The 22072-nt window shown below is 43.6% G+C and overlaps 1 protein-coding gene across 1 annotated transcript in view; it reads right to left on the bottom strand.

Annotated features, from left to right (window-relative positions):
- Window positions 1-22072, bottom strand: part of LOC113035750 (calsyntenin-2) — a 338907-nt gene that overhangs the window by 211342 nt on the left and 105493 nt on the right. The window contains exon 2 of the mRNA XM_026191409.1: window positions 20824-20946. Coding sequence (XP_026047194.1) covers window positions 20824-20946 — 123 coding nt within the window. The remainder of the gene's footprint in view (window positions 1-20823; window positions 20947-22072) is intronic.

Genomic DNA, 22072 nt, shown 5'->3' with positions numbered 1-22072 from the left:
CAGGGGGGACAAAAGGTCAGGTTTTTTTACATGGCTGACAGCATTATGGGCATTTGATGAGGTGGAAAATGGCTAGCATCAGTCGACCCTGAAGGGAAGTGCTGTGTGGTCCCTTCACCTTGCACTCTACTTCACCTTTGACGCTGCAAACTTTAGCAGCCCATGAGTCATTGTGGATATAAATAACTTATAGAGTGGAGGCGACTATGGTTGCCCCTGCATGCGCAGCGAAGGTGTCTCAAGCATTTCATGGAAGCGTTTCCTCTCTAAATTTATCCGTGTGATGTATAGCACATTATCATAACTCCGCCAAAATGGCAATGACAGCTCTAACACAGTCAAGTGCGAGGCAGGTAGAGTTATTGAAATGTGACTCAAACTCTGCACCTTGATTCTGATCCACGTGTGAAACAAATAGAAAAAAAGCACACACACAAAAGCAAAGAGACGTGCTCAGACTGATGCGAACACAAAGAGAAACAGACAGAGGAAAAGATAAACAAAACTGTCTTATGCGGTCTGTGCGTACAGCCTGCAGTCATTCCTTGTAAGGCCTTGCCTCTCTTGTCTTGTACCTGACAGTTACCTTTACTTGTGCTGTATCTCCTGTTGGCTGTACCTCCATGACATAAGACCATAACGATACACATGCCCCAGGCAAAGATGGGGAAAGACTGAGTTGGGAAAAAAACTTCAGGTTGTTTTTTTTAAACTGTTTGAGATACTTTTATTCTTAGTAATGGAGCATTTTACAACTACAGCCTGTACTCACATAGTTTATCCATTTATCAAGAGGATAAAATTTTAAGATCTGCTAATCAGCAAACTCATTCAATTAGCTGAAAGCATAAGTACAGGGACTGGTGGAAGAAGGTAGCAAAAGAAGGGAGGATTGAGGAGGGAGGAGAGACAGAAAGGTTGTAAAGAGAAAGGAGAGACCTCAAAGAAGCAGGAGGTGAAAGCATAAGAGGAGAATGATAGGATGAGACTAAAAAAAGCATTGGGAATAAGTATAGGGAATATGTACAATAATACCACATGTATCTAACTGAAAGCAGCTCCCCCCTCCGCTTACTCCTCCATGGTCTACGAGTGCAGATCACCACTATCTCCTCCTGAGTTGCACCTCCATTTTATGCTCCAGCGGATGACAATAATTTAAGCCCCCTGATATGCAAATGTCCTTAATTGGACTGTCACAAGTTCCCAGGCATCGTCAACTTTACAAAATGACTGAGGCTGGGAGCAGATTGGATTTTGGTGGCCAATCTTGTACACTTAATTTTCAGTAATTTTGCGAGCGTTTCACTGCAGGGTCCTGCGACATGCCACTTACAAGAATATCTATGCTAACTAAAAGAGGTAAAAAAAAAAAAAGAAAAGAAAAAGAAAGTGAGAGAGAAGAAAAACTAGGCTCTCTGTCTTGTTATTTTCATTCCCTCCCTCATCTAGAGCTCTCCTTTTCTTTCCATACCCAATTACTCCCATCTCAACCAGACCCTTCAATAGTAATTCGACTCATCTTGTTTGTACCTTTTAAAACCCTCTATGATTACGGGGTTGGAGCCAGCAATGTTCCTCCCCCCCGAGGCTCTTTTTGTTCCCATTCTGTCAGATAACTGTATTTTGTTCCAAACTCTAAAACTCAGCCTTGTTTAGAAGAACACAGTTGTTTTTTTTTTCTGCCTGGCACAAATCCAGTGATTTTGTTTATAGGTATTGGGAGCGGTGTGCGCATAAAAGTTTCCAAAGTCAGACACCGCATGAACATATCGTGATACGGGGTTAATACAACACATGAATATTCTTTATGAATAGTCACAGGGTAGTGTTTTCTCAGAGGGAAAATGGTGGTGGTCAGAGGGCCCGCTGGCGCCAGTGTTCGGCAGCCTCGCCTCTGTCAGTGCGCCCCAGGGTGGCTGTGGCTACAATGTAGCTTGCCATCACCAGTGTGTGAATGTGTGTGTGAATGGGTGCATGACTGGATGTGCAAAGCGCTTTGGGGTCCTTAGGGACTAGTAAAACGCTATACAAATACAGGCCATTTACCATTTACCCTTGTTGAACTATACAGGTGTACAACCAGAAGCAGTCATTTCTGCAAGTGTGTGTGTATGTGTACATGTTTAGACGTCTTTGTGAGGACAGAAAATTGGCATGCTACTATACTTGTGGGGACCAACAGTCACTCATCACCATGAGTTTGAAGCCATTTTTGATGCTCAAAATGTGGTTTTAGTGACAGGATTAAAGTTAGGTCATGGTTAGGCTTAGGGTAAGTGTTAGGCTTAGGGTAAGTGTTACGCTTAGGGTAAGCGGCTAAGAAAAGGATTATGCCAATTAGATGTCCTCACTAAGATATAAAAACGAGTGAGTGAGTGTGTGTGTGTGTGTGTGTGTGTGTGTGTGTGTGTGTGTGTGTGTGTGTGTGTGTGCGTGTGTGCACGGCAGATGGAGATTGTATATATAAAACCAGTTCACGTAATAGAAACTTAACGCATTTAAGGCATTTTCCTTTCAGGTAAATAACCTTGATGTGCAGCTTCCTGGATATTGTCTGTAATCTCGAGTCAGCAGAGCCTATTAATTACCACTGATGATTTCCTGTCATGTTTCCATATAATCTTTGTTTACTTAAAATATCTCCTTTTCTGTGTCTACCAGACGACCTTCAGCACGTTCTACACTATCTTACGTGTTCGTCTGTCTGTGTATTAATTATAATGCCTAAACAGAAATTACATTCCCTGCATTACTTTCACCCCTCTATATGAAAACAAAAAAAAAATTCTTTTTCCATTCCAGTCACATTGAGTAAGTCATGTATCCTCCCGACTGATGCCGCTTGATGTTTTACGATTTATCATCATTCCTTTCCTGTTTTCCTTCTCCGCCAGTCATTTTGCCTCTCCACCCTCCCACCCACCCACCCACCCAGCCTTCACTCAGTTAATTGAGTCTTTGATTTAAATGCGAGGGAACATTTGGAAATGATATTAGCCATGACGACATGTAGCGAAAAGAAGATAAAACAGCAGAGCAGAGATAAAAAAAAAAATCTAAATAAATAAATTAATAAGAAATAAAAAGCAGAGTGTTATTAGGCTAAAGTGGGCTTCCGACTGTGAGTCGCTCCTATATACAGAGATAATATGCTCTGAGCAATGAATGTCTAAATAGGAACTAACATAACTACCACTGTCTGAATTTGTGGTTTCTCAGTGGGTGCTTGTGTCTAGAATGAATGGAACACCACAGAGCTGTAGCTCAAAAATGTAAATGTAGTCAGGTAAACAACAACAAAAAAAAAACAGTTTAAAAGTTTTTTTTAGTTGTCTAGGCTTTCTGAAGGTCTTTCAAAGATTTTCTTTGGTCATTGTCTGCTTTTTCACTCATTGCACCTGATCGTTTTCAGAGGAATGTTTTTGTTCATTTGTTTTTTAAGCCACTTAGGACTAATCTATGAATCATTCAACCATAAACAAGCAGAAAAATTAGCTCAAGGGATGAACAAGGATTGCGTCTACATATAACAGACAACCAATTGTATCTTTAGGCACTTTGTAACTGGCAGACTGTCATAAAAACAGATATTTTGTTCCTATTTCGTGAACTAAACAAAAAAAATGGTAAGAATAACATAGTTTGACAAGCATAAAATAGCACTTTTGTTCCAACAAGGTGATTTCTAAAGGGCTATTAGCTGAAAACTCAGCATCTGCAGTCATGAAACTGGAGGGAAAGTTGAGGGAAAAATAAGCCTAAAAAACAATCAACAGCAGATGAGCATTATCTGAAAGTCATCTCCCTAAGAACCAGGAAAAAACTCCAGTAAAGATCTGACAGAGGACCTGAAAGATACATCTGGACCCTCAGCTGATCCATCGAAGTCCCATCAGGAATGGTTTGTCATGAAACGCTGTGTGTCTTTGTTTTACAGACTCAAATGGAAGACTCAGAAGTCAAACATAAAGTGAGCTTTCAATGCTGGTAAATCAAAAATAAAAAAAGTTCCATACTCCAAGGATTAGTAGGGACTGATGCCAGGAAAAACAAGTATCCAGGAAAACACAAAAATAATTCTGGAAGAACAGGGAAAGCAGAGCAAAGCAATCCAAAGCAAAATGGAGGAGACAACAAAGGACACTTGGGGAAGTAAAATTAAAAACAAAGCACCGGAGACAAAAGATTATCAAAATAAAACAGGAAGAGAAAACATTTAAATTAAGGCTTTTACTTTCCCACGCTGCCAAACTTGGTCTAGACCAGTCATCTTCTTGCTCGCCTTTGATGAACCAATCAGCTTCGACTTCGCTTCAAATCTCAGAACTCTGTCATTCTCTCTATCAGCCTCTCATTCGTGCAACCAACCTCCTCCCCACCACCATTCTAGACTATTGCTGCTGGGATTCCGTTCTAACATGATGGGTGATCGATGTCAAATGGTCAAATAGATTAGTTAATTCCTCTATCCTATTAAATCATGTTTAGTTCTTCTAAATAGTCTCTCCATTTTGAAATGGGGAACACAGATACATGTATGAACTTAACTTAACTAACAGCAAACTACATACAAAACCAAAAACCAAAGATAACTTACAAAACAAACAAGCAACCAAAGTTCAAACATACACCATCAAAAGAAATTATGAACACACAAAGGAAAAACCAAGCCATTAATAATTTTCAAAACCAAAAGAAAACATAAACTTGTTAAAAAACTCAAAACTGAGGATGCAGCCATAAGTAAAACACGGAGGCTCTGTCATGTTTGGGGCTTTGTTTCAGCCCGTTGCTTTGGGGAATGCAGAAACATAACTGAATGCTTTGAAGTACCATCACATTTTGACCTATCATGCAAAACCATCTGGGAAATATCTGATTGGCAACAGCTTCATTTTTCAGTGTGACAATGATCCCAAGCACACTGCCAATGCAGTAAAAGCATACTTGGCCAGAAAAACACAGGCTGCGTTAGTGGGTGGTGAAACAAAACATCGACTTTCAAGCTTGTGGGAATTTTTCCAAAATGCTTTTTTGTCTTATAACATATATTTCCATATATGATTGCACATGTTTTAATAAATCGTTACACCCATTTCCCATTTTCCTGACAAAATAGAAAGAAATGGGGGTTGGCTTGAGATGTGCACAATACTTGAGTTCCATTTTTTATTTTTGGTTTGATGGGGTTTGATTGTAGTAAATCAACATTATGTGAGTTTTACTGACTTTATTGTTCAAATTCATCTGGAAATGAGCAGTCACCATTGATAACCATGACCACCTACGTCACATACACGACTATACACTTTTTTTCATGCTTTAACTCCACTTCATAGTTATCATTTAGAAATGGTATTATCCCATCCTATCAGCATGTGTTAGCAGAAAGCTAGTATTCCACTGGCAAAATCAGCTTCCTTGCATATATAAATGTATATACCTATTTTTTTTATTCAAAAATACAGATACTGATGCTAAATAATGAAACCTTGTCTTTGTTCCTGTTTTCTGAGGACTATAGCGTCCGTGTCCTGACTGACCTCCAGCAAACGTCTGCCACTGATACTAACAGTATATGGAAATATCTTTCTTACATTGGCTCCGCTCTGGAAAAAATTTAATCTGTATGCATCAGTATAAAAATTTTGTAAAGCTTGGAAGTGCACGTGTTTATTTTTCTAGCTGAATGAATTAACAAGGAGGTGCCTTCAAAGTCACGAGTGAGCTGTACATTGTTCTGCCCTCCAATGCATTTGGACATAGTCTTTATAGCTAAGATTGTGTAAGTCCTCATTTATGTTTTTAAGTGCTTTCTATTCAATATGAAGTAATAGTGGAGAGAGGAGTGGGTGCCTTTTCAGGTGATCATTCCTGCAGATGATTAAAGCTACAAGACATTTTGAGGAGCAATGCCCTAACAGCCTCTGTGCTCTTGAATGCGGAGCTACAAGGCCATCCAGGAATTAACTACATGGATGTGGGTGGGGGATTAGGATTAAATCTAAAGCTCTGACTATCTATTATGTTTCTATCAAAAGGAGATTTTGATTTGATTCACAGGTTCATTTCCCTCTGTTCTCCTGTGTGCTGTTTAATAACAGCAGTTCGCTGCTTTTAAATTCAGTGTGACATACAATTTCTTGCCCTTGTGGGAAAATTGCACTCACTCAATGAAACTAGGCAGTGAAAGAGTGAAGGATAAATATATTAGCAGCAAAGTAAATCAAGGAGTGGCAGTGTTGAATTCTTGAATTTTCCAAGTTTCTTCACAAATGCACGAGTGTGAGCTTGAGTTGTTCCTGAAGTTTTATTTTTCTGAAAGAGCATCTTTATGACCTCAAAATCTGTGTGACACACGCACAGCGACTAAGGTCTCTGCTGGGTGTCTGTGTGTGTGCGCAAGTGAAGTAGGGCGGTAAAGCGGAGATGTCAAATTTCCAAAAGAAATGGGGAGGTCTTCTTCAGAAAACAGACTGAGAGAGGACTCAAAATGTGATGGGATGATGTGAAGATAGGACTGGGAGTCACATCAGAGAGAGCGCAATGAAAAACAAGTATTCACGGGTAGACAGGATGAACTTTGAAATTTAAGCTGTATATCAAAAGCGTTGTCAAACTCTTTGAAGCGAAAGCTGTAATGTACTGGCAAGTGATGACTGTGATATTGACAAACTGCTAAAACATGGATTACTCTCATGGAGTGCAGCTTCGATAGCTGAACTTCAGCGAGAAGTCTTTGAAACAACATCCTTCTTTCTATCAGACTCCAACGACTCGAAGCTGACTCTTGGTTCTCTTCCTTGTGTTTGTCTCCCGAGAGGAGCGTTCATGACAGTTTGCTGACACTTTAATTGGAAGCCTCGAGGCTTGATTAGTAATCGAGAACAAATACACCAGCAGCAAACATATGGTTATATAACAGTGCTAAATGTACCAGTTGCATGAAAATTAGATTTGTGTATAGGTGTATCCTGCACATACAAAGTGTTTTATTCAGAGCAGCAGCTGCAACAGTGACACCTTTTGAATAAATCTATAAACATCTTGTTAAATGAAAGACTGGAGTTATTGGCACTTGCAGTTATTGAGAAACTGTACATTACAAACAGCTATTTGCACAGACATTTAAATATGGTTTCTTTTTTTTTGCACACCTTCAACCACAAGATGCATGTGCTTTATATGCACAGAAACATCCAGAGCTGGAAAATGAAGCCAAACCCTGCAGTTCCTGGAGTGACCACTTGAGGTCAAAAGCAAGTCAATCTCCAAAGACGCAGACGAACTAAACAGCGTTATATTCCACCAACACCTTTGGAAAGCACATTAACACCCTGGTACAAATGATAATACTGTGGGTGGATTTAAAAAAAAAAAATATATATATATATATTTTTTTTTAAATAACACGCATTTAGCTTTTGTTAAAGCTTATTCATGGGTCCACACGAAGTGATTTGCTTGTCGTGCATCACTTTTAAACTGACAGTCGGTGGAGTCCAGGCTCTAGTTGGCTTAAATGATAAGGAATAAAAATAGTAACATCACACAGAAAAACACAGGTTTAGCTATTATCTTTTTTAAACCGTAGAAAAATGTATTTCTATTGTAGATAGTGAAAAAAAGAAAAATTTTTGTTAGTTAATTAAATTTTTTTTTTATGGAGGGGGTTTTTATCAATAGGAAGAGCTGTAAATAGCTGAAAATACAGTTAAAACTCCCAAATCTATGCCTTACTTATTCCAAAAGCGGCCCAGTGGACCGGATTGGAGTCCTGGGCAGGATGAATCTGGCCCCCAAGCCAAATGTTTGACACCACTGATCTAAAGAATACATCACAGCTGTACACTTACTGCAGTAATAATCGACGTTTTCAATTGAGCAACCTAAAAAAATTGATTAAATAAATACCACCAAATTTGTCTTTATGAAAGAGGCTACGTTACTAAGCTGCACAGTGAGATAAGGATGAAGTCAATTGAAAATTCAGCTTAATGGAATTGAAGATATCTAAAATGTGGTTGGTTTTTTTTCCAGAGTCCTTTTGAACGAACAAAGAGTGAGTGACTCTAACCTGCCTGACACCCCTCTGCCAGTTTTGTAACTCATCAAAAGACAAAAAAAAGCTAAAAGCCCGGAAAAAAATCTCATTACAAAGACTATTTCCCTCATCTGTGTGGTTCAGTGAAGAAGCAGATTGCATTTCAGTACTTCATTAATAAATGAGTATGTGAACAATGGCAGAGTGATGGTTCCATTGTCTTCAAGCTGAACACTATAGGGCACTCTGAATGTTAGAAGCAAGATAGTCATTATGCTGCCGGTTCTCTTCAGCTCAAAAGTCAGCCGAAGCAAGTTTGCGAGGATACCTGTATCACACAATAACACTGTGCTCAAGTTTTACAGGCTTGTTGCACTAGCACTCCACACTTTGTCAGGTCCATCTGTTTCCTGTTAGCCTTCATAAATGACATCAAATAGAAGTAATTAGATTTTATTTGTCCAAAATGTAAGAGCAGTCATCTGTGGGGAAAATCATGCAACATCCTGTGCACAGGAGCTCAGTTGTTGGATGAAATCTGACAGGTGGAAATCATCCGAGCAAAGATGAGACAATTGTGCGAGCGCACGGGAAGGAAGAAAGGAAAGCGAGTGTTTGTTTCAGGTCGAAATACGAGAAGAAAAATGCTAAATAAGAAGGAAGGAGGAGCTGAACCATGGAAGGAGGAGAACCTGAACAGAAAGCAGAGATGGATTAAGGGCATCCGGCAGCCTTGTGATGGAGGATTCTTCTTTTTTTCGTGTGTGTCTTTGGACCATCGCTCTGCAAAATTATTTCAATCTGTTACCTTTTAATCATCGTTTTAAGCCACAGCTTTGAAGTAGAGTGTTTTAAGTGAACTGACACAGCCGCACCTGTTGAAAAATAAAAAAAAGGGGGAAAAAAGTTGCCTTATTAAAAGCAGCCCCCTGGCCCTAAATTTCCATTCAGCTCATGAGATGAAATTTAAAAGGCATAAAGGCTCTATCACAAGACAGCTCCTTCTTTAACTCCACATCTATATTTCTCAGTCGTGATGGTCTTAGATGAGAATGACATCTAGTTTCCATTTATTCAATCCGACAAACGATACAATAAAACGTAATAAACTCAGCTTAAACACGGCGGGTGGAGGCGATGCAAAAGAAATAGCGAGCGAGGAAAAGTTTCCGCGAAATGAGACGTCCTTTTCCTGCGAATCTCCCCTCATTAAAGAAAGCACTTTCTGCCATTTCCCTCAGCATCTTTAAAATGTGTCTGATGCAGCGCTGCATTTAGATGTCATGGTACTCAGCTGAATGTCTTTTGCAAAATACAGTCCCACTCATGATTCCCTCAGAGGACTCTCCTCACTCTGCAGAGCAGAACTAATGGGCCCATTATACTCGGTGTTCTCACCCTTGCGAACGGCGCCACGTGCCAGAAGTGACACCACATTTGGTGTTGTCTCAGCCACTGTGTTGCAGTTTCAGAGTTGTGGCATCAACATCATTCTTCATTCTCAAGCTTGTGTTAAGCTTGAGAATGCGTCTTTAAAATGCAAAGTACATGATAATAATAATAATAATAATAGTGAAACTTATGTGAATGTTCAAGCTCTGCATTTACTCCTCTACCTGCTGTCCTAGGTGTTTAGCTGCTTTTCTGTTCATTACATCACTTGCACTTTCCCACACTCAAAGCCCACATTATTGCTGTAGTCCAATCATCTTTCTCTCGCCTTCTTCAAACCAACAAGGAGGGGGTCCTGCCTTAATTCCTGTCACTGCCGTGATGGGCAGAGTTTAAAGGGACTAGAGTTTTTTGCCTCAATAAATCATATTCAGTTCCTTCTAATGATCTCTCTTCATTGAAATAATTACAATAAAATTTATAGTAATAATAACAATTTCACTAGCTGACTATGCACACTGGCACATCTGTAGGAAACATCACTGTGTTGCAGCTGTGCGCCAAAGAGTCAGAAACACTGCTTCGTTGTAGTCAACAAAGTAAATGAACAAGAGAACAATCAGGAAAATGTGGAATTATTTTAATAGTAGCCGACTGAATGTGAAAAAGTAACTAACTGAACCTCAATTACCCCAACCTGTCGCAGCGGATGGCCCCGCCCCTCCCTGAGCCTGGCTCTGCCGGAGGTTTCTTCCTGTTAAAAGGGAGTTTTTCCTCCCCACTGTCGCCCAAGTGCTTGTTCATAGGGAGTCATATGATTGTTGGGTTTTTTCTCTGTATGTGTTATTGTAGGATCTACCTTACAATATAAAGCGCCTTGAGGCGACTGTTGTTGTGATGTTGTTGTGAACCTGTAAACTGCAAAACTAACCATTAAAACATTAACCATTAAAAACAACACTGCTGTCAGTGTGCTGGGTGACAGATCATAGGCGCTGTCTGAGTCAAGTAGCTGCAAGTATGCATGCTAAGAGAAGTGGTATTTTCATATTAAGACCTCTCAACATGCGTATTTTGAGACTTCAAAGGATTTTCTAGCTTGCCATTATCTTATCTTTTACAAGGAGAAACAGTGACTGTACCCTAATCTTTACATCCTCTGTTCATTAAGCCATTTATCTCACTTCAACATATTTCTTCCATCTGAGTCACACAACATATATCAACCTTAGAACAAACCCTTCTCATTCTTCTCTTGTTAATAAACGCAAAGCAGTGTTAATTCTCCACCTACACACTGCGCCGAGCTCTACTACTACCATGTTAACAAGATACTTTTGATAATTAGCTTGAGATCTGTTTCTCAATCAGACAGACGCTGAGAGGCTAATTAATCACAGCACATTAGCCACCCTGTATGTTTATGTGAATCTATTTACCTTGCTTTATGGTGAGAGATGATGTGCTATCACCTGCCGTTTTTTAAGTAATGGGAAGCTGTTGGATTCTCCCAAGGTCAGAGATAATTATTTTTTATTAATGTCTTGAGAGGTATATTTTCGTAATGCGGAAAAATTTGAATTCAGAAACACTGTTTGCGCAGACATCAGAAGAGACAGCGGGAATCGGGCTGATACCTGCTGTCAGTCTGATTTCTTATTTGCTGTGAATGATTGCAGAACACAAACAGGAATAAGTAGCAAGCCTACCTCTTCTAGAGTCTGACAAAAGGCACGTTTCGTGTGGCACATTAGAGCCAATGTAAAGTGGGGGATATATTTATGAAAGCTGAATGTGTAAGTGAATGTGTAGAGGGGAGGTTTTAAGGTTTTCTGAGCCTGTCTCAACTGCCAGCGCTCCTGATTGAGCCACGTATGCGCTTTGCGGGTCACTGGTGAGACATTTGCTTGCCGCCCAAATAAAAGTCGCGAGGCTCCAGGGACCAGTGGAAGTGAAGGATTGACACATGAATAGTAAGTTAGGCCTCAAGAAAATACATGGGTGCCGGTGTCTGTGTGTGTGCAGGCAGCAGAAAATGAGGAATGACTGACAACCAGCTAACCTGTGTCAAATACCAGCGCTCAGCACTGCTTTTGCCCATTAACCTTGCAAAACCTGGCACTTTAGAAGCCTACTCAGAACACTGGGCCTGCAAAAAGTCACCTAAAACAGCCACTTCATCTTAATAACCTGATGGACTATTGCACTGTTCTCACATATTTTCTACCACTGACAGAGTGAATGTTTCAGAATGCAGTCCATTTTTACATCAACAAGAGAATTTTACTTTTAGCAGAGCAGAACAGTTTGAAACACCCACTGTACTTGTAAAAAAAATTAAATCCTGCTTGACCGAAGCTAGTTTTTGTCATTAACACTGCTAGGAATCTTTGCCTATTCATTTTATAAACTGCTTAATTGTGTAGTTTTTCTAGTGAACCCTAATTTCAGTATTTCACTATTTATTTTTTGAATGAGTGATTTATTACTTTAACAGTTTTGTTCGTTGTTGTGTTTTTTTAAGTTACAGATTTCCATTAAGTAATTAAGAATTAATTTTAGAAATAACATATAAAGCCAAACAGGACCATGTTCGTGCATACTTAGCAGGGCTATTCCAGCATCCAACAGTTTGACTATACCTACATTTTGTCACTCAGGGATTGACATCAACCTCGTAACCCACTTGTGGGTCAGCGTTGCTAATCTAACATAAAGTTACATAAAACAGAGCCTCAGCATCTGAACTATAAACATAATTGCCCCCCCCACACACACACACACACACACAATTAAAATTTTAGCAAACAGAACTTCCTCCACATGCCTTCTTAGAAAGCTATCGTTAATTAATGAACAACTGCAGACTGGCACTCACAGGCATGTCTGTAGTGTGTATTTATTCAGGAGACTGCTGTGAGTCTGTGCTCATTAACATTATAGTTGTTAAAAGTAAAATCCCAAGTGGGTAAAATACTCTGAAACCTGTGGCCCCTCCCACTTAATAATTGTGTTCAAATAGTAAATTAAGTAAAATATTGGTTGTTGAGTGGGTGTTCTCTGGAAAGATTAGTTGGGATTACACCTCGTAAACAGAATCGCAAATTTTAAACAAATAATACCTACTAGACAGACAAATTTTGTATCAAAGTTAATTTAATCAGTCGCGTTATATTCATGTCAAGGGTAGTGTCGTGGATGAGAGGAGGAGGACCCAAACGCTGGACTCACAGGCAGGTAGGTGAAGGTGGATGTTTATTGCCGAAGGAGTGAGCAAACAGTACAGAAGGAGGAAATGGCTGGCTGACTGAATGAATGAATGAACTAAGGACTGACTGACTGACTGGACATACAGACGACATCAGACATACATCATTAACATCAATGACACGACAGAGAACTGGTGAAACCGAGGAACTTAAATACACAGGTGGATGATGACAATGATTGGAAACAGGTGAGTACAGGGCTGAACATAATCTGACTAATGACACGGGAGACAAGCTGACACGGGAAAAAACAGGAAGTGAGAACATTAATGTGGCGAACCAAACTGAACATGAACAAACTGAAATCACTGGGTCAACGACCCAGGAACCCTGACAGTACCCCCCCCTCCAAAGGCCGGCACCCGACGGCCAAAAGAGAAAGAAAAAAAACCGGAACAGGGCGGGCGGAGGGGGCCCAGGACGGAGGGACGGAGTCCACACCAAGACAGTTCAGGTGGGCGCCCCCGTGGCCGAGACGAGACAGTTCAGGTGGGCGTCCACGCGGCCCGTGGCCGAGACGAGACAGTTCAGGGGGCCGACCGCGCGGACGGCAACGGCGACAGCACCGGTCCGGGGGCCGACCGCGCGGACGGCAACGGCACCGGTCCGGGGGCCGACCGCGCGGACGGCAACGGCACCGGTCCGGGGGCCGACCGCGCGGACGGCAACGGCACCGGTCCGGGGGCCGACCGCGCGGACGGCAACGGCACCGGTCCGGGGGCCGACCGCGCGGACGGCAACGGCACCGGTCCGGGGGCCGACCGCGGGGACGGCAACGGCACCGGTCCGGGGGCCGACCGCGCGGACGGCAACGGCACCGGTCCGGGGGCCGACCGCGCGGAAGGCAACGGCGGCGACGTGGACACAGTTCGGGGGGCCGGCCGCGCGGAAGGCGACGGCGGCCACTCAGGCGAAGGCGGTCCGGGGGCCGGCCGCGCGGAAGGCGACGGCGGCCACTCAGGCGAAGAGGGTCCGTGGGCCGCCCACGACGGCGATGGCGCCCGGCCAGTGGCTCAGCCAGCGGTCTAGAAAATGGCCGTTTAGCTCCAGACCCAAACGAGGCTGGGCCAGGCGAGGCTGAAGGCTCTGAGGCTGCAGCAGACGAAGGCTCTGAGGCTGCAGCAGACGAAGGCTCTGAGGCTGCAGCAGACGAAGGCTCTGAGGCTGCCGCAGACGAAGGCTCTGAGGCTGCCGCAGACGAAGGCTCTGAGGCTGCCGCAGACGAAGGCTCTGAGGCTGCCGCAGACGAAGGCTCTGAGGCTGCCGCAGACGAAGGCTCTGAGGCTGCCGCAGACGAAGGCTCTGAGGCTGCCGCAGACGAAGGCTCTGAGGCTGCCGCAGACGAAGGCTCTGAGGCTGAGGCCGGGCGTGGGTGCAGCTGAGGCCGGGCCGGGCGTGGGTGCAGCTGAGGCCGGGCCGGGCGTGGGTGCAGCTGAGGCCGGGCCGGGCGTGGGTGCAGCTGAGGCAGAGGCCGGGCGTGGGTGCAGCTGAGGCAGAGGCCGGGCCGGGCGATGCAGGCGCGGAGGCCTCTGGCCGGAGACAGGCAGGGCCAGTAGGCGCGGAGGCCCCTGGCTGAGGAGCGGCCGGGCCAGTGGGTGCGGAAACCCCTGGCTGAGGAGCGGCCGGGCCAGCGGGTGTGGAAACCCCTGGCTGAGGAGCAGGAAGGCTCACAGCTGGCTCTGGGTGCTGTGGCTGCAGGTCCGGGAACTGGACGGGATGGTGGACAGGTGACTGGGAAACAGGAGGCGACTGGACTACAGGGCACTGGGCGGCAGACTGGACTACAGAAGAGTGGAGGACAGGTGGAGACTGGACTACAGGTGACTGGAGGACAGGTGGAGACTGGACTACAGGTGACTGGAGGACAGGTGGAGACTGGACTACAGGTGACTGGAGGACAGGTGGAGACTGGACTACAGGTGGCTGGACTGACTGGAGGGCAGCAGGAGACTGGACAGCAGGTGAGGGAACCGATTGGACTAAGGAGACTGACGGATAAACAGAGGCCGGTGAGGCTAATGGCTGAGCTAAAGAGTGAGCTAGTGACGGAGATAACATTACGGCTTGGGCTCGTAAGGCTGGTGCCTGGGCAGGGGACAGTTCAGCTAGTCTAACCAGTGATACTGCGAGGGCGTGAAAAGCTGGATCAGGAGGTGGATGAAAGGGTGAAGTAGTAGGTGGACCAGTTAGCTCTTCCAAGCCTCCAGGGAGGTCAAGCTGGGTTCTGGCTACCCTCAGCCTGGGCGCTGGGACAGGCACAGAAGGTGGCTGGACACCAGTCACCCCCACCCGAGAAACAGGAGCGGGTGTGGAGGTAGACTGGGTCGCAGCTGCCCTCCTCCTGGGAGCTGGCACTGGAGTGGGTGTAGGCTGACTGATAGGAGTGGAAATAACGACTGGGTGAGCGACACTGACAGGTCTATCGGGTTGTATTCTGGTCTTTCTGCCACCACTATTTACAGTTTTTGACTGAACAGTCTTTGGGGAGCCAGAGCAGAAAAAATCTTCCCAGTCCACATCATCCTCAAGGAGGGAAACTCCCCATGAATCAGAAAAGAGTCTGTTGTGTGTTTTAAGTGGATAATCAGATGAGGGGTGTGGAAAACAGTCACTGGAACTCACCACCGGGAGTTGCTGAACAGAGTCCGTTTTATGGCGGCGTGTGCGCCGCTTTCCCCGGGAAGAGGAAGCGGGCCGGGTAAACGGCTGAGCCTCTGGCGCGGTAGCCTCCGCTGAGCAGAGATGGGAGGTGTAGCCGCCGTGCCGTGGCGAGGCGGAAAGGCTGGAGAGTGAAAAGGCTGGCGGGCGAGCGAGGAGCGAAGCGGCGGGAGAGCGAGCGGCCGAAGCTTGGGCTGTGACGCCCACTCTCCGCGGCGAATGCTCCGGTGCAGCTGAGGCAGCAGGTGGGGGAACGTGGCGTCTCCGAGGCCCGCCCAGAGCCAGGCGAGTCCCCTCGAAAACGTGCTCTCTCTCCGCGACGAGCCGCTGTTTTCCCCGAAGCCCCTCCGTCCAGCGAAGGAGCGCTGCCTCCTGCCGCTCGAAAAGTTCAGGGTCCGCTGGGTCCACAACGCGGGGTCGTGTCATTCTGTCAAGGGTAGTGTCGTGGATGAGAGGAGGAGGACCCAAACGCTGGACTCACAGGCAGGTAGGTGAAGGTGGATGTTTATTGCCGAAGGAGTGAGCAAACAGTACAGAAGGAGGAAATGGCTGGCTGACTGAATGAATGAATGAATGAACTAAGGACTGGCTGACTGACTGGACATACAGACGACATCAGACATACATCATTAACATCAATGACACGACAGAGAACTGGTGAAACCGAGGAACTTAAATACACAGGTGGATGATGACAATGATTGGAAACAGGTGAGTACAGGGCTGAACATAATCTGACTAATGACACGGGAGACAAGCTGACACGGGAAAAAACAGGAAGTGAGAACATTAATGTGGCGAACCAAACTGAACATGAACAAACTGAAATCACTGGGTCAACGACCCAGGAACCCTGACAATTCACGGGAATGTGTTTGTGTATATGTGATTGCTGCAATAATTTGTCCAGTAGAAATTATTGCCTAAGAACATTCATTTGTGACTCTCATCTTAAGTTAAGGATGAATAGTTTTAATACTGTCTTATTTTAATACTTTCTTGTCAATATGAAATGTCCCGAACTTTCCAGAGATGCCATTTAGTGCTAGGTTGCAGCATCCAGAGCAATACTTGTCATGTGACAGTCTTAGCTAACTGAAAGGTATCTGTAAAGTCTCCAGGGCCCTTTGATTATCTTAAGTGACATATTACAATCCCAGAAAAGATTGGAGCGCTGTGTAAAACAGACTGCAATGATTTATAAATCCCATAAATTCATATTTTGTTTAGGAAGACATATCAAATGTATAAAGGGACATTTCACTAGTTCCTGAAAAATACTAGCTGATTTTGAATTTGATGGCAGTAAGAGAGTGGTACTAAAAAGAAAAAGCTGGAGGTTATTTGGCAACAGATCAGTAACATGGTCAGGTATAAAAACAGCGTCTTAGAGAAGCAGAGTTTCTCTGAAGAAGAGATAGACAGATGTTCACCCATCTACAAAAAGTCATCTACAAATTGTGTAAAATTATTCAGAACAAAATATTCCTCAATGGAAATTGCAAAGAATATCTCATCTACAGCACATAATATCAACAATATCAATAAAGATTCAGAGAATTTGGAGAAATCGTTCTAATCTTTCTCCAAGGCATGAATCTGTGTATGGGCTCAGCAACACTTCCAGAAATCTGTGAACACAGTTCACCGTGCCATCCACATATTCAAGTTACAGCTCTACCATGCAAAGAAGAAGCCATTTGTGAATCATCCAGAAAAATTGCTGTCTTCTCTTGGCCAAGCTCATTTAAAATGGAACGAGGCAATGTGGAAAAAATGTTTTGTGGGCAAAAATCAAAATCAAAAAGGGAGAAAAGATGGACCATCCAGCTTTTTATAAGCACTCGGTTTAAAAACCTGCATCTCTGGTGGTGTGGGGTGCATTGGTGCCTGTAATTAAACTGGCACACCTGGAAAGGCACCATCAATGCTGAAAGATCTATACAGGTTTGCGTCATATGAAGCGTTGCTTCATAATAAAAGACAGCTGATGCTAAACTGGTCTCCCTGCATTCCAGACTTTTCCATGATTGAAAACACTGGATACATCATGGAACAGAAAATATGACAAAGAAGACTGCACTGTTGACCAGCTGGAATTAAATATGAGACCAGAACTAGGCAATGTTTCTCTTCCAAAAGTCCAGCAGTTGGTCTCCATAGTTACCAGATGTTAACAGACTGTTGCTAAGGAGAGGGGAAGCTACACAGTAGTAAAGATGGCCCTGTCCGCCATCAAATTGATAATAAGCAATTTTTTCCCCAAAAAGTCAAATTTCTAATTTTCAACCGTTCAAAATGTCCCTGTGTTCTACTGTGAATAAAATATGGTTTAATTCGATTTTTTTAATCTTTGAATTCTGTTTTTATTTACATTTTACACAGCATCCCAACTTTTATGGAAATGAGGTTGCATAATATATGTCACAGGCCAATATTCCTTTATAGTGCATCTGAATCAGATCAGTCAGTAGCTCCTAATTTATGGCAAAGGAGCACAAAATTACATCATATTAAGTATACAGATGGAAATTAAAAGATGAATTTAAATTGACAAGTTTCAGTGCCAAACCATTCGGACTGGCAGTAACACCTACTTTGCTCCAGTGCTCAGTATCAGAGCCACCCAAGATTGTGTGCTCAGCTCCCTTCTGTTCAAACTAGACACCCATGACTGTCTTTTCAGACATGGAGATTGTGGAAAATTAAGGCCCTATTTGAGAGACGCAGACACAGAGCTGAGATGGAGCAAATGAATATTTTTCTTTCAAAATATTCTTTCTTTTAAAAGACTCCAGTCCCCATGCGACCCTGAATGGTTATGGTGACAGTCATCACACAGTTGCATCCTGCTAAAGAAAGCTCAGAACCCACTGTACCTAATACTATCACGTACATCACCAGCACCCAGCATTGGTGAAAGCAGTGGGGTTACTAAAGGGCAGCCACAGCCTGTGCTGTCAGAAATAGGGAAGTAACGGCTTCTATACATGTTGGAGCAGTTTCCTTCCTCAGGTTCGGAGAATACTAAACCTTTTGTAATGATTAAATTATGTATTATTTGTGAGACCTGGTGTTGCATTGATGTGATGTCTGATTAACAACTTAAGCCTGAAGCATGTGGAAGATGTGTTTCCGGACAGGCTGACCCAACACCAGAGTTTACAGAGAACTACAACTAGCTTTATCTCGAGCTCAGTCTTTAAAACTAATCTGTAGTTTTGCATAACAGCCTGATGCAGTCTTTCTGATTTCCTTGGTAACCTAATAAGGTCTAGTTTTACCAAGCTGACATGTTCTCTTGGTACTTGTCACTTTTCCAGCACAGTTTCAACATCGCTCTATGCAGAGCTGTCACTGGAACGGAAAAATCCAAGTTGATGATTGAGTTTGTGTAGGCACTTGTCAACTAATAAAATTATGTGTTGTGACAGAGTAGACAGAAGCATATGCTACAGACAAGGTTTCTTTCCTGCACATTCTAACTCACTTCATGAATATAAAATCAACTTAGTTATAAAGCAGAGAATGTATATTGAAGTGTTGCCTTGATGTCTGGAGCATATAGCTGTCTGAATCAGGTGCCTTTTTTATTCTCCTTGTTTCCTAGGGCAAAACGGCTCCATTTTGTCACACACAGCCATGCATAAAGCAATGAGTATCTATGCTGGCGCATTTCACTTGTCATGATATTCTGTCTCTGTGATTTTGAAGCTTCTGATCTGCTGTAGCGCCACAGTGATGGCTGATGTCAGTCTCAGCCAGCTTTTAGACAGACACAGTGCTGCCACAGTTCCTGTTGTTCCAGACCAGTGACTGTGGTGACTGCTGCATCCTGCTCGGCAGTCCGGGAGGATTACTGGTCAGGTTTGGAGTGATGTTAAAGACAGGCGTGTACGGCAGCTTAGTCATATTTTGCTGCTGAATTAATCTCAACCATGAGGGGCTTCCCAGAAAATGTGTGTATCCCGATTTCCACATAAATGTTTGTGGTGTGTATACGTGTGTGTGTGTGTTTGTGTGTGTGTGAGTGAGAGAGAGACATTTTAACACCTTTCAAAAGTGTAGAAATGTGCTCAAGCAGATGCTGATTTTACGATCTCGTCAATATATCACTGCTCCTGCAATCGTCGATTCATCTGGGTGACTGTTGTCAGTCAGGCGTGGCGTGTCCGTGTCTTAGATCTATGGTAATTGAAACCTGGCTGGCCTAATTAATGAGCCTTAACCACTACCTGCCCTGCCACTCCACACTGGCAATTTGCTGGAAGAAGGAAAGATTCACTTCAGCTAATTACTGGATAACTCTCTCTGGCCTGAATCTTGTCTGTGCATTTGGATAAAACTTCTGTAAGAGTGTCTGCTGCACTGTGGGCTTGCTGGGGGTTGCTCAACAGTGCACAGGGAGGGAGATGAATGTGGGAAGTGGTGATAAGATGCAATAGACAATGTAGAACTGACAGAGATAGCAGGACAAGAGAGGGCGGACTGCAAAAAAACATCATGGTAATGCTACAGCTTTTGTTTCTTAATATCGAAGTGCAAGATCTCTCTTTTACTCTCACTTATGCAATCCTGGAATACTCATGTGCTCTGCCTGCTCTCTGTGTGCACTTCCTGCTTGTGTGGCTATCAGTCTTTCAAGAGCCAGAGGACATACGCTGGTCAGCCAGCTACCCTCCCCACTGTCTAATCATTTTCTCTCTTTTTCCCTGTGGGGTGGCCATTACAGTGAGCCCCTCAGGCCATGCTCCAGCACATGCACACACACATACGCACACACTCACAATAGCCAATAATGAAAAAAAATGTGTTGGTAAGCACACAAATCACACGCGCCCCCCTCTCCGTCCAACCATTCGTCCAGCTCAGCTTGAGGGTCTCTGTGAGTGGGCTTCAGCCCCGCACAACAGCCCCATGCTAGTGCCCTGGCCACATTAGCAGCCTGGCAGGAGATTGACTGTTTGGGCTCGCCAACAGCCTCCAGCTAACGTCCTCCCACAAGAGCTGGCACCCTTTGGATGAGCTGGAATGGCCACAAAGTGGGAAGAATCTAATCCGGTTTGACTCGTCTTTTTTTCTTACCCTCCCGTCCCCACTCTTCTCCGCCACCATGGGGCTTATTTGGGCTACTTTCCACTCTAAATAAATATGAAAGATGAGTATGTGATGTATGTTCACTGGGAATTATTGGATTTAATAGTTGCAGGCAGCAAAGAGCTCGGATAACTCTTAAAAAAAGGCTGTGATGCAGCAGTTATAGTGAAGCCAATTTAAGCCCCTTCACATTGATGTCACATGACAGCTTTATATGTTTATACCCTTAGTGTAAGTATATCCCGCGGCTATGCTTCACTGTGCGGATTAACACCTGAGTCATTGGCGACCGCCTCCATTTGGTCTGCTCTGTTGCTATGATCCTTGTCAAGTTGACAACCTGGTTGAAATGTATGATACCTGCATAAGGAACTGGGGCATCTTTATCCAGGGCCACCAGGGGAGGATCCAGCAGAACGATGTCAGTGTTTTCAGTGATCACCCCATGGTATGATGTCTCAATCCAAGGCTTGTGTTTATTCACTGTGGAGACAGAAAGAAAACATATGTAAACTAAAAAGTCTATGCTTCAGCCTTAACATACTAAAATGCAAATCTTCAACTAATGTCACCTTTAAAAACAAAACAAAACGTGGCCACAGACAAGTTCACCTAACATGCTGCTGCAAATAGCCGTACAAATTTTACTGGCAAAGCTCCTGCAGCCTCCTTTTCTCTAAGACCTTTTCATTTTGGCTAATCTCCCCTGCTACTTCTGTTCTTTCTTTTGTTCTTTTCTTCCTTCAAACATTCCCCGCAGGTTTCAAAGCATGGTGACAAAACTCAACCAAAGACCACCACTGTGCTGCCAACACAAAACTGTGGTCTGAGTCAAAACACAGGGTCTTATTAATGGTCATAACTGAATAAAAGCCCTTTGGATTGTGCGCAGCATTGTGCCAATCCACTTGCGATTTGCTTACTATTCTAAAGTCAAAAGAAGAAGAAGAAGAAGGAGACAAAGAGCCAAAAGAAAACAGCGGATCATATGAACCATTTTTGCTGCCTTTTAGCCAGGCCATAAAAACAAACAAACGAAAAACACAGCACTTTGTCTACTTTCGAAATGTCATGTTTTTGTATGTGGATTGAAATTGACGATGAAAAGCTTTAATTTGAGGTCCCCTGAGAAGCGGTGCTTAAAAAACAGAATATTTTATTTAATGGTGAATGAAGTGCATAAACAATAATTACTTTTCATTCAGTGAAAGGAAAACCAAAGAAAGCATGCTCTTTCTAAATCCTAATCAAGCAATCATTGTTATAGAGCACTTCAGTTATGCACTGAATGCCAGTAAAAGCCACTTGACAATGCTAAAAAGTGGAGTTTCCAAACAAGACAAGTAAATGCACCCAGACATCATGCTCGTTTAATGTGAGTACACAAAGAACACTTTGTTGTCGTTATGAAACAAATGCATCTTCAATTACATTTTCATTTAATCATTTCCACACAATTTAATTATCTGCTTTCACTGCACTTAAAATCAAATTAACATGGTCTAAAACAGTGATTCCCAACCAGGAGTACTCGGAGCCCGGGGGACACTTCTACAGCTGCCTGGGTGCTTGTGGTAAGATTGTATGAAACTCAACTAATGTGAATTTG

This window comes from Astatotilapia calliptera, chromosome 14 (genome assembly GCF_900246225.1).
Source record: "Astatotilapia calliptera chromosome 14, fAstCal1.2, whole genome shotgun sequence".
NCBI lineage: Eukaryota > Metazoa > Chordata > Actinopteri > Cichliformes > Cichlidae > Astatotilapia > Astatotilapia calliptera.
This window is presented reverse-complemented; position numbering and strand designations above follow the sequence as displayed.